The sequence below is a fragment of the Felis catus genome, chromosome B1 (genome assembly GCF_018350175.1).
Source record: "Felis catus isolate Fca126 chromosome B1, F.catus_Fca126_mat1.0, whole genome shotgun sequence".
Lineage (NCBI taxonomy): Eukaryota > Metazoa > Chordata > Mammalia > Carnivora > Felidae > Felis > Felis catus.
Genome location: NC_058371.1, coordinates 73,842,770 through 73,856,009, shown reverse-complemented (window position 1 = coordinate 73,856,009; position 13,240 = coordinate 73,842,770). Strand labels below are relative to the sequence as shown.

Here is a 13,240-nt window from a genome sequence, read left to right as displayed (position 1 = left end):
GGGCTGAGGCCAAGCCAGCTACATGAACATCACCATGTTTGCATCAATTCCCCTGGGTCCTACGTGGATACCTGTGTGCATACTGGGTTATGTTATAGGAAGGAACCCTGAGCTTAGGGAACCCATATGTTTTATAATGGGCAGTAAGCATACCTGCCCTTTGCTCCAGAGGGAGGCTGTATATAGGTTGCTTACCAAACATCCTTGAGAAGATAGTCCAGAATAAAGGCATTCAGGGCCTCTGCCTGCAAGATGTACAGAAATGTGAGAAACTGGTAGAGACTTGTCTCCTGGTAGTCACTAAGCTCAGAACCTTCTAACAGCTCCCCATACCATCCAAAGTAAATGCCCCCATCCTTAAATTGGGGAGCCCACAAACTCTGCACTCTCTGGCTCTCAGTCATCTCTGTGACCTTATCCCCCACTACTCTCCTTGCTGGCCACACCAGTATCCTTGCTGTTCTGAACTCACCAGGAGCCTTTACAGAAAGTGCTATTCCCCCTGCCTGGAGCCTCCCCCATCCCCCTTGGTTTCTCACCTTATTCACATCTTCCACCCATCAGATATTCCCTTAGTGAGGCCTTTCATTACCCTGTTTAAAATTGCTGTTGGGGCCCCTTGGGTGGCTCAGTCGGTTAAGCATTTGACTCTTGATTTTGGCTCAGGTCATGATCTCATGGTTTGTGGGGTTGAACCCTGCTTTAGGCTCTGTGTTGATAGCAGAGCCTGCTTGAGATTCTCTCTCTCTGTTCTTCCCCACTCGTGCTCTCTCTCAAAATCAAGTAAACATATAAAAATAAATGAAATTGCTGTTTATCTGCATAGCACTTAGACCACCTGCCATATTCTCCTTCTTCCTTTTTCGTTTGTCTCTGTCTACTTGAATGTAAACTTGTCCACTGCTGTGTTCTTGACATCTAAAATGGGGCCTTACAGAGAGCAGGCCCTCAAATACTTGTTGAGTTATTACAGTGATCTTATAATCCAGGTCAGGAGACAGTCCTATACCGTCCGAAGTGAAGGTTAAAGCACATGCCATCTTTCTACTTCATATCTTGAAAGTATATCCTGAAAGGGGTTGGGGAAGATAGAAGTGATCGGCATGTGTGTGGGTGTGGGTGATATTCAGGGAGTGTTTTCTTGAGAGAAGGGAAGTTGAGCTGGTCCTGCAAGGAGGGTGGGATGAAGGCCAAGGGGGAAGAAGGTAGACTGAGAGGCCTTGTTCTCTTCCTTAGGTCTTTACCCACCTGGAGACCTATGGCCCACGCAGCCCATGTGTGTGACAAGCAGCTACAACTGTGCCCTGGAGAACAGCATGCCTGGCGTGATGCAGGGCCCCGCCCCCGTGCATAATAGGTACAGCTCTCTCCTCTGGTCCTTGCCTTGCTTAGCCTGAGGGCTTGCCGTGGGCATTTGAGTTCAGTCAGTTAGGCAGGCCTTACACAACTGGGGGCCAGGCTTCTTCCCCAGTGCACCTTAGCTGGGTGTTTCCTGCCTTTTGAAGTCGCATTGTGATGTCTCAGAAAATAACAAAGCACGGATTGAGAGAAACATGAACGGAAATAAAAATAACAAAGCTGTTGGCCACGTGATTACCTTCCTTTTTAAGTTGGAAAGACGGATCTATTAAGAGAGGCAAGTCCCGGGGCACCTGGGTGGCGCAGTCGGTTAAGCGTCCGACTTCAGCCAGGTCACGATCTCCTGGTCCGTGAGTTCGAGCCCCGCGTCGGGCTCTGGGCTGATGGCTCAGAGCCTGGAGCCTGTTTCCGTTTCTGTGTCTCCCTCTCTCTCTGCCCGTCGCCGGTTCATGCTGTCTCTCTCTGTCCCAAAAATAAATAAACGTTGAAAAAAAAAAAAAAGAGAGCGGCAAGTCTGAAAAAACAATCACTCAGAATTTCTACCACCTAGCAGAGCAAAGATTTCCATTTTTCCATGGTGTTCATCATGAACACGTTTAAAGTGTTAAGAAAGCTCAAATAATTTGAGTATTGAAAAGTAGTTACATTATAGCAGTTTTTTAATTTTGCTGTTGGATATTAATGGCATTCAATTATGAAAACTTGAGAAAATGTTGCTATCTGTGTTTAATCACAGAGTCTGTTTGAAGTTTTCTTTTTTGGTTCAGCTTGTTATAGTGGTATTTACTTCCTTCTGTCTATAATGAGAATCCAGTTTGTAACAGTGATTGAAGTATCTATCGTGAATCATAGTCTCTATGGTTGTGATTTACGTAAGGTGAGTGCTGGCCTTGCTTTGAGCAAAGGTGGATATTTTATAACACAACCGTCAGGTGTTTGCTGAGACCCTCAGGGTAGCACGGTCACTCTTCCAGAGTGCTCGTAAAGCCATGGCCTTGGATCCTGCCTCCGGTTAGACTTCACAAATAAAGACTGCCTCCAGTTAGACTTCACAAATAAAGGAAGTGTGCTCCTAGTCCGACCGTCCAACCTGCAAGGCTGTGTCATTGATGATGAGCATTCAGTTAGTAAGTCTTTGATCCTGTGACTTGAGAAAGTACATCTTTTATCTTCCAAAATTGAGGAATTAGCAGTGATTAGGATGCTGGGCAATAAAATCGGTTTCCTTTCTTTACTTGATCTTTTGACATCCTATTTCTGAGACTACACCTCTTGTTTTTTGTAGCAGTTTCATTGATTGGAGTGCGACTTGTGAAGGCCAGTTCTCCAGTGTGTACTGTCCGTTGGAACTGAATGATTATAATGCCTTTCCGGAAGGTAAAAGCTATTCGAACAATCCCAGTGCCATTCTTTTACTCTCAGAAAGTCAAAGCAGGAAGTCTGTCTAAGGTTGAAGTCTAAGGTCTAAGTCTGTCTAAGGCACTAATTGCAGAAGAGTACCTTTTTGAAAACAACTGATATAATTGGTGTAGAACGTTCTTTAGTTTCAGGTGTACAACATCATGATTCCATATTTGTAAATATTGGGAAGTGATTGCCACAGTAAGTCTGGTTACCATCTGTCACTGTACATTGTTACAAAGGTTTTCTCTTGTGATGAAAACCTTCAGGGTCTCTCCTGGCGACTTGCAAATACACAGTACAGTGTGGTCAGCTAACCTCACCATGCCAGCACATTATCTCTCCAGGGCTGGTTCATCTTCTAACTGGGAGTTTGTGCCTCTTAAGAACCTTCACCCATTTCACATACACCCCACTCCCCACCAGCCCCGACCCCTGCCTCTGACAACCACCAGTCTGTTCTCTGCGTCCGTGAGCTTGGTTTTTTTATTGTTGTTATTTGTTTGTTTGTTAAGAATGTGCCCTTAACAGTGAGCAACCGTGGAGAATGACCTTACAGGAAGCTGCTGAGTGGCTTCAGTTGTGCATGCCTGCCATGTATAGTTTTATATGGCCTCGAAAAGCCCTTTCAACCTGGATGTCTGGGGGCTTCTACAGATAACTCTAACCTATTTAGCCCTTCCCATTTGGTAGAACTGGGTCATTTGGATTTATGTGGACCTAAGATTGTAGATGATCCATTGGGAGGCTGAGGCTTTAGATGTTTGCTGAACTTTTGAGGCAGGCAAGCCCCATGTGAAATGCGAGCATTTATGGGCTTGTTCCTCAGCAAGTCCTGACTCTTCTGCCCCTGGGTGGTGCTGCAGAAGGAAGGAACAGAGCTAGGAGGGGAAATTCTGGGAAATTACAGATGCTTGGGCTCAAGCATCGGTAATAGTAAACAATAAGAGCTATGCAAAAAGATAAACTGCAGAGTGTTCTGATTCTACATTACAGTCTGATCATGATTTCTCATGCCTTTTCAGGGAAGGTGTAAGCAGATGTACTTCCCCCGATTGTAATGTATGCGTTGCTCCATGCTAACCACTGGGAGGTGCTGTGGTAACTTTCTTCCTGTGCTGGTGGGGCTTGTGTTCATGACAGCAGCACCCTGTGAGCCGGTCGTGCTTTCTTCTGTTTCAGTTACCTGCGGCCAGCCGCCATCCAGAAGCAGATGATCCTCCCCCTGACCCCTGACATATTGTCAGAAGGTCGATACTAGCCTAACACTATGTCACAATGTCTGTCGTTTACCTCACCTCATCTCCCTACATGGGCATTTTATGATCTCCTATCATCACAAGTAGGGTGACTGCGGTACCGTAAGATCTTTTGAGAGGGAAGGAGAAAAAGAGAGCACATTCACATAACTTTTGTTATAATTTTTCTATTTTATTAGTTATTGTCATTAATTTCTTACTGTACCTAGTTAGTACATTAAACTTTACCATAACTGTTTATGTATAGGAAAAAAACATATATAGATTTCGGAAGCATGAGGTTAGCATGGCAGGTAATAAAGGAAAATGTTGAGGACTAGTAAGACTCTTGACATGATTCCAATCTGCGGTAGTGTTTATTAGAAAGATTCCCATCAGACTGTCAAATACAGAACATCAAGTCCAGAGGAAGACCTTCCTCACTGAGGGCTTCCCAGGTAGTGTATCTGATAAATAGTTTTAACCCTGAGAATGACAGTGGGCCTCCTGGTCCACATGGGGTGAGTATTTATACCTGTCTTTGACTTGTCAATATAGTAAGGCCTTGAAAGTTTTTGGCCCAAGAGTAAGAATGCAGATCTTGCCATAAAAATGTTTACCTGTGTTGTTGTCTCCCATTCTTTGTAGAAAACATGAATTACCCCAATGGCTTCCCTTGTCCTGCCGAAATTCAGACAGATGTTATGGATCACAACTCTCAGTCTACCTGGAGTCCCCCGCCCAATATGCCGACTGCCTGGGGACATGCCAGTCTCCTCAATTCTCCGGTTAGTGCTGTGACCCTGGGGCAGTTGCAAATTCCTTCTGGTGCTGCTTTAATCCTGGTCTCCCTTAATTTCAGAGTTAGGTTCAGATCAGCCAAAGCCTGGCTTGGTTCCTGTACATCACAGAAGTCAGGGTGATGGTCTGTAGATAAAATTGAATTGGGGCCAGGAAGCCCTCTGTGACTGGGTCCTGAGGGCTTCCTGCCTGTCAACACCCTTCTGCGCCTAAAAGTCCCACACCTTCTTCCTTTCACATCCATTCAAGACACTAATTTTTCTTTCTTTTTTTTTTTTTTTTTTTTTAATTTTTTTTTCAATGTTTATTTATTTTTGGGACAGAGAGAGACAGAGCATGAGCGGGGGAGGGGCAGAGAGAGAGGGAGACACAGAATCGGAAACAGGCTCCAGGCTCTGAGCCATCAGCCCAGAGCCCGATGCGGGGCTCGAACTCACGGACTGCAAGATCGTGACCTGGCTGAAGTCGGACGCTTAACCGACTGCGCCACCCAGGCGCCCCTAATTTTTCTTTTTTAACATTTATTTATTTTTTAGAGAGTGAGACAGAGCACAAGTGGGGGAGGGACAGAGAGAGGGGGAGTATACAGAATCTGAAGCAGGCTTCAGGCTCTGAGCTGTCAGCACAGAGCCCGACGTGAGGCTTGAACTCACGGACCCCGAGATCATGACCTGAGCCAAGTCAGACGTTTAACTGAGCCACCCAGATGCCCCTCAAGACAGTTCTTATAGATTGAGGGCATTTGACCTGTGTGGGTCCTTCCTTGGGTTGAAAATAAGTTTATTCCAGTTAGATGAGGATTTCACATCACTCCATTTGAGAAAAATGGAGTTGAAGCAACCCAGATGGTTGAGAATATTAATAACTTACAAGTATCTTGGATTGCTACCACTGTGGTGTCCACTGGTAAGCATTCGACCTTGATATTGCCTTTCTAAGGCTTGTGTTTTTAAATTTTTGTAATGTTTATTTATTTTTGAGAGAAAGAGAGAGAGAGAGAGAGAGAGAGAGAGAGAGAGAGAGAGAGAGACAGTGCAAGTGGGGGAGGGGCAGAGAGAGAGGCAGACACAGAATCCAAAGCAGGCTCCAGCTCCCCGACACAGGGCTTGAACCCATGGACCACGAGATCATGATCTGAGCCAAAGTCAGACACTTAACTGACTGAGCTACCCAGGTGCCCCAAGCCTTCTATTTTTAAAAAAAACATTTCTTGGGGCACCGGGTGGCCTAGATGCCTAGCCTCGGTTAAGTGTCTGACCTCAGCTCAGGTCACGATCTCACAGTTCATGAGTTCGAGCCCCGCATTGACTCTCTGCCATCAGCACGGAGCTCGCTTTGCATCCTGTCTCCCCCTCTCTCCGCTCCTCTGTCTCTCTCAAACATAAATATTTTTAAAAAATAAAAACATTTTTTTTCTCTCCTCATGTACACTTCAGCCCTACCTCACAAGCACCCGAAGCTTGTCTCCAATGTCTGGACTTTTTGGTTCCATCTGGGCCCCGCAGAGTGATGTATATGAAAGTTGCTGCCCCATCAGTCCCACCACGGAACATTCGACTCACATGGAAAACCAGGCTGTCATGTGCAAGGAGTACTACCCGGGGTTTAACCCGTTTCGTGCCTATATGAACCTGGACATATGGACTACCACGGCAGATAGGAGCGCAAGCTTCCCACTATCTAGAGACTCCAGCTACTGTGGGAATGTGTGAAAAGGATTTGATTTCTAAACAATGTGAATAAAGAGGCTTGTGTTTTGATTACTAGCGTAAACTGGTTGCTGAGATAGATTATGACATTGGTGGATATTTTGGCACTTTTATATGAAAATAAATTTTTTTAATGAAACCCAGGTGCTCTGTTTTTTTAAACCCATTGCAAATCCCTGCTAGAGACGTTAGCATCCATGTGGCATAAGTTCATAATTTCAGAAGTGTGTCTGACATGCCCAATGTTTGAAATCAGAATAAGAGAGACTTCCAAGAAGGTAAGAGTTGAGAAAGAAAGGGCTGCTATGTTTCTCCACAGCTTCGGAACCCCCCCTCCCCCACCCCCAGGGAACTTCAGAGATGACCTTTATCCGGTGGCCTTCCCAGAGATTCTCAGGGGGCTCAGACCATCTGGATTTTGTGTCAGGTTCCCCATTGACGGTACCGTGCAGCCAGTGTGGAGAACGGCTGGTTGGGAAGCCCCGCTGAGCAGCATGCTCACGGGCCTGGACAGACCCTGCTGGGGGTGCGGGGTGGCTCTTCCCCGGTCCTGGCGGTCATGGCCGCTGGGTGGAGCCGAGAGCCTAGCGCTGTTCTGCCCGTTCAGTGTAGCAGGAGCGTTCCCTCCCCTCCGTCATGCCAGTCTGGGGGCAACAAAAGCAGCAGGGGCATTCCGGCCAGTGGTTTCCCTCTGAGTGAGCAGGCTGAGTGCAAATACAAAAACTCGGGAGTTAGGTGGCTGACCCGTGTTTGCCAGACCGGTTCGTATCTGCCTGTCAGTGATTTTAGAAATCCATAAGATGGTGGAATTATCTATGTACGTGTGTCAACCTGGAAAACATTCTTAACTTTGAATAAAAGTGTCTTATTTTTACATTGCGTTTTGTCTTTATTGGAAATTCAGTGGGAGAGAGTTTTGAGAGGTGTGCTGGCAATGTTTGCTTTCAGTTTCCCTTTGTTGCGATCGTCGGGAGCCTGGGACAAGGAGGACCAGTGTACTGTAAACCAGGCACTGCCCTTCTGTGGGGGACGCCTCCAGGCATGCACAGCTGCTAGAAACTACTCAGGTTGCCAAGTTAGAATCCCGATTTGGGTAAAGCAGATCTCCCACCTGCAGTGTTGAATAACGTTAACATAGTTTAGGGTCTAGGTATATACCCCAAAGAATCGAAAGCAGGGACTTAGGCAAATGTTTGCACACCCATGTTCCTGGCAGCATCATTCACGACGGCTGAAAGGTGAAAACAACCTAAGTGTCCACTGACAGATGAACGGATAATCAAAGCAGGGTACAGACGTACCATGGGATACACAGCCTCAAAAAGGAGGGTAATTCTGATGCTGCCACAGCGTGGATGTACCATGAAAACTTTATGCTAAATGGACTAAGCCAGTCAAAGGACAATTACTGTACGATTCTACCTACATGAGGTACCCAGAGCAGTCAGATTCCCGGAGAAAGTGGACTGGGGCTGGGGGGAGTTGTCGTCTAAGGTGTGCGGCTTTTTTTTTTTTTTTAATGTTTATTTATTTTTGAGACAGAGACAGAGCATGAATGGGGGAGGGGCAGAGAGAGAAGGAGACCTAGAATCTGAAGCAGGCTCCAGGCTCTGAGCTGTCAGCACAGAGCCCGACGTGGGGCTCGAACTCACGGACCATGAGATCATGACCTGAGCCGAAGTCGGACGCTCAACCGACTGAGCCACCCAGGCGCCCCTGAGGTGTGCGGCTTTCGTTTGAGAAGATGAAACTTGGGGCGATGGATGGTGTGTTGCCGCACAGCAGTGTGAAAGTACCCCATATGCCGCTGGGCTGCTTGCTCCAAAATGAAAATGGTAAGTTTTATGTTATTAACCACACAACAAAATAAGGTGAAACAGCCCCAAAGCATTTTCAGAGTCAAACTCAAAACTCGCACTGGAGACAGTGAGACATTAGATGCACATTCTGTTCAGGATGATTGTCGATCTAATCTATTTTTCTACTTTCATTGATCCCCCAGTTTTACGTCAGGAAAACGCGAGAAACCAAAGTAAGTTTTTATTCTACTATACACAAGAGAAAGTAAACGTCTTAACTTTGGAAGATCCTTCAGCCCCAAGACTAAAAGCAGTGGCTGTCTGGCATGTGAGCAAACCGAGGTTGCCTGCTCTGGATTGTGCCCCTAATGGAAGGGGTGTGGCTTCCTCTTCCTTGTTTCACCCGCTGGCATTGAGGCCTGGACTCCTGATTCTCGTAAGGGTCTGTGTTATGGCATCAGACCTAATACAGCCGTCCCCTCTTGTCCGGTCCACTGTTGTCTCTAGCACCTGGTGTGGTATCCATTCTATAGTAGTGGGTGTAAAGGAATGGGGAGGGGGTGGTTCACAGTGATCTGGCAGTTGAAGTGAGTCTTAATTATTAGAGAATATTCCAATTATTCTGTGGTTGAGAGAGAAGCAAAGGGCCACCAGCAAAGCAGCAAAGGTAGGAGAAAATGTTACCGCGATTCTTTACAGACTGAGTGAACTCTTAGATGTCAATCTCTGCTTAGAGCTCTTCACGACTACTGTTGCCACACGATTACGGTAACACCGGGGAAAACTTGACAATCACTCGAGTAATCAAGGAGGTAGAAAAGACTGACCCTTCCCTTTGGGACCTTCGATTTGAATGGAACACTTATTAAAGAGTGTGCCCTTTGGGGCCAGACTTCCTGGGGTCTAACTCCAGCTGTACCACATTCCTACCTTCTCCATGTCTCTGCTCCCTCTTCTGTAAAATGGGGGTGGCAATGGTACCATACCTCACAGAGTTGTGAGGATTGAATGAGTGAGTGTAAGTGTTCCATTGGATGCTATGAGTATTTGGTTATCATTACTATCATCAATTTCAACGAAACAACAGGATATGCAGGAAATTGAGTTTCAGGGTTGGTGAGGGCAAATGAGGTGGGGCAGTTTTACACATTGCTGATGTTATAAATTCATTGGCAATATAAGGGACTTTAAAGACTTCTAGGAGTCGATTCCTATGGGAAAGAGTAAAAGATGTGCGCAAAAATCCGGTATTAGTTTTCTATTGCTGCCATTAAAAATTCCCACAAACTTAGCGGCTGAAAACAACACAAATTTATTATTTTACAGTCTTGTAGGGCAGAAATCCCACACAAGTCTCACTGGGCTAAAATCATTTTGGAGACACTATATTTATTCCCATGTGGAGGCTCGAGGGGGAGAATTTGCTTTCTCTCTTTGACTTCTCTGGCTTCTTGAGGCCACCCACGTTCCTTTGCTCGTGGTCCCCTTTCCCCATCTTCAAAGCCATCAATGTAGCATCTGACCCTGCTTCCATTGTTACATCTCTATTATCTCAACTGGGAAAGGTTCTCCTATTTTAAGAACCCATGTGATTAGATTGGGCCCACCCAGATAATCCCCCCATCTCAAGGTCTTTAATTTATTCCATCTTCAAAGTCCTTTTTGTGTTTTTACAGGTTCTGGGGCTTAGGATGTGGACTTCTTTGGTACAGAAGAATCATTATTCTGTCTAGCACAAGTGATGTGTGAGCATATTCATCAATGTTTACAACAGTGATGAATTGAAAATAAATGTTCTACAATAGGAATGTTTATAGTACAGGTGCTTGGGTGGTTCATTCGGTTAAGTGTTGGACTCTTGATCTCAGCTCAGGTCTTGATCACAGGACTGTGAGTTCAAGCCCCACAATGGGCTCCACACTGGGCATGGAGTCTACTTAAGAAAAAAAAATAAATTATAGTACATACAAATATTAGAATTCTAGGAAGCCTCAGGGTGCCTGCTTGGTTCAGTCGGTCAAGCGTCCAACTCTTGATTTTGGCTCAGGTCATGATCTCACACTTGGTGAGATCAATCCCCACATTGGGCTCTGTGCCAACAGCTCAGAGCCTGTTTGGAATTCTCTCTCTCCCTCTCTCTCTCTGCCCCTTCCCTGCTGGTGCACGAGCACACGCTCTCTCTCAAAATAAATAAACATTTAAAACAAAATTCTGGGAGGCCTCCAAAAAACTGTAAGACAATGACATATGCAGTGAAAAGAAGCAGGATACAAAGTTATGTAGAGTATGAATATGGACAGTTGCTTGCATATGAATATGGATATTTTATACAGTATGAATATGATAGTTGTATACAGCAGGCTATGGATTGGAGGGAATGATGCACTATCTGGTGGGTGGATTATGAGTGATTTTCATTTTCTTTTGTATCGTCTGTTATAAGCATGTACTACTATTACCCTGTCTCCATCCCCCCCCCCAAATTTTTAATTAAATATGAAGGGAAAGTATACTTTATTTAACAATGGGGAAAAGTAAGCGTGCTAACAACAAATACTAAAGTCCAAGTAAAATTTACATCACGCTATAAAAGGACATAATTTTAAGGCAAAGGCAAAGTGAAACTTTCACTAAACATTCCCTAATAAAAACCCTATAAAATGAGGTATGTAGTAATTACTCGGGCTAGGATTAAAGGCACATAAGAATGTCTTTAAATACTTGTATAGCCAGCGTATAAAATGCAAGCCAGTCTAATTACAATTAATTGAAATACTAGACAAGTATTATAAAAGTCACCTTTAAAATACAACTTAGTTAAAATACACATACTGTACTATAATATTTATGCCAATTCAAATTAACATTTCTAAATAATCATTTCTGTGTGACCTAGATATTTGAGCAGTTTAATACAGCTACCAGAGTCCAGAGAAGATGTCCGTAAAATAGAACATTATTTATGGATGTAGAATGCACATATTATTAATAAAGGAAGACTCTTACTTTAGAAGTTAAAAAGAAATGAAAAATTTACCCAGTGTCTCTTCATCTGGCCAATCGGATGTGTATTCATTCACTGTAGACCTAGAGCTTGTTGAAAATCTGAAAATGATTGAAGGAACATCGAACACTGTGGCCTCAGGCTGGGGAGGCTGCCACAAGGGAGTGGAAAGTGACCACTCAGTGTGTAGTTCAATTTTAAAAGAAAAGGAGCAAGCAGTACTGGGTCAGGCCAGGTTCCCAAGTCCTTCTTGTGCTCTAGATCCACTTGTTTACCTTCCTGCTTTCATTGACCAAATTTTATTAAATCAAGGGGCATCTGGGTGGCTCAGTTGGTTAAGGGTTGGACTCTTGATTTTGGCTCAAGTCATAACCTCACAGTTCATGGGATTGAGCCCCGCATCGGTCTCTACGCTGACAGTGTGGAGCCTGTTTGGGATTCTCTCTCTCTCCCTCTCTTGTCTCTCTCTCTCCCTCCCTCCCTCTCTGCCCCTCTCCTGCTCACACTTTCTCTCTCCCAAAATACATAAGTAAACAAAAAAAAGAAAATTTCATTAAATCAAAATAATGGGTTAAAATTCGGAACTGATCTGGTGTTAGTTGGGATAGGCTGCGTTACATGGTGCAGTAACAAATTGACCCCCAAACAGGCTCAGGTGACACTGCAGGGCAAAGGGCCTCTAGTGTGACTCAAGTGGTTCAGATCACTTGGCCATCTCCACAGGAGGTCTCCCTCATTTCCATTCTGGAAGAAAGTGCTTGGAGGACTCCACCCACTCCTCGGAGGGGCAACTTCCCCCAGGCCACTTCTCACAGCCCATTGGCGGGAGCTGGTCATGTGGTCCCAGTCAGGGGGAAATAGGGGCTTCCCCGTGTCTAAAAGGCCGGTGCCAGATATTGCTGAGCACAGCTAATGTTAAACCAACAGGGTACGGGCTTGCAGATGGTTTCTTTATTTCTCTCCTAATTGGAGACATTTTGGTCTCTAAACCCCAGGGTGGGCAACAGGGCCCGGGCCTCCTTCTGGAGAAGAGATCTGGAGTGCCACAGAGGTTTCACTTGGAGCCCTGCCGTTTGGGCTGTGCCCTGGGAGTTGCTCAAAGTCCAGTGCTCATTCCCTATGGTACCCAGCACCCACCCCTCCAGGCTTCCATATACCAGGGGCGCTGACACCCGCCATAGCAAACGGGATTTACGTGACTGCTTGGAGCCTAAACCTAGTCCCGAAACACAGCGTGTGCTCCCTACGCTGCTTTTATTTCAGAAAAATACAATTGTAACTACTGGGCACAAATACATGTCAACTACTGAACAGCTATTCAAAAACACTTTGCCAGAGTTACTAGCATGCCCCAAACACGGGTGGCCGTGAAAGGGGTCATTGCTGGATTAATTGGAAGCAGAACTTGGAAAAACAGGTCATAGTTACACTGAGGGAAAATGTTGGCTTTCTGATGGAAAGTGAGTCTGATCAGGTTCTGTGGGGGGATGAGATAAAGGCGGGAGCAGTCTTCAAGCCCATGGTTTCATACACTGGCTACCACGATGAGGACGAGGACGTTGGGAACAAAGGTGGGAGGGATGTCACTCCAGCTCTGGAATGTGAGGCAGCCCCCAGGGGCTGGGGAAGAGCTGGATGCTAGCAGGAGGCAGTAAACATGCAGGTGTGAGCAAAGTAAAGACCAGGTCAGCATGGTGGCAGGGTTTGAAAGGCAAGTTGAGAAATGTGTCAGGGAAAAGGGCTGTCCGATGAGCCACAGTGAGCTTGGCAGCATGAGGGTGGCCGTGCCATGACAGTCGATACCAAATGTTTGTTCTCTTACCCAACCAGAAACTGTGCTTTCAAGATCACATGGGATTGGGGCGCCTGGGTGGCGCAGTCGGTTAAGCGTCCGACTTCAGCCAGGTCACGATCTCACGGTCCGGGAGT

At 45.6% G+C, this 13,240-nt stretch overlaps 1 protein-coding gene across 4 annotated transcripts in view; it reads left to right on the top strand.

Moving 5' to 3' along the window:
* Nucleotides 1-6,647, top strand: part of TMEM131L (transmembrane 131 like) — a 171,047-nt gene extending 164,400 nt beyond the window's left edge. For 2 of the 4 annotated variants that reach the window (XM_045055763.1, XM_045055762.1), the window contains 4 exons: nucleotides 1,237-1,357; nucleotides 2,645-2,736; nucleotides 4,647-4,786; nucleotides 6,236-6,647. In XM_045055763.1, the coding sequence (XP_044911698.1) occupies nucleotides 1,237-1,357; nucleotides 2,645-2,736; nucleotides 4,647-4,786; nucleotides 6,236-6,511 (629 nt within the window). In that variant the 3' untranslated portion in view covers nucleotides 6,512-6,647. The remainder of the gene's footprint in view (nucleotides 1-1,236; nucleotides 1,358-2,644; nucleotides 2,737-4,646; nucleotides 4,787-6,235) is intronic. The other 2 variants (XM_023252754.2, XM_045055764.1) reach the window with 2 other exon arrangements.
* Nucleotides 6,648-13,240: the final 6,593 nt, after the last annotated feature.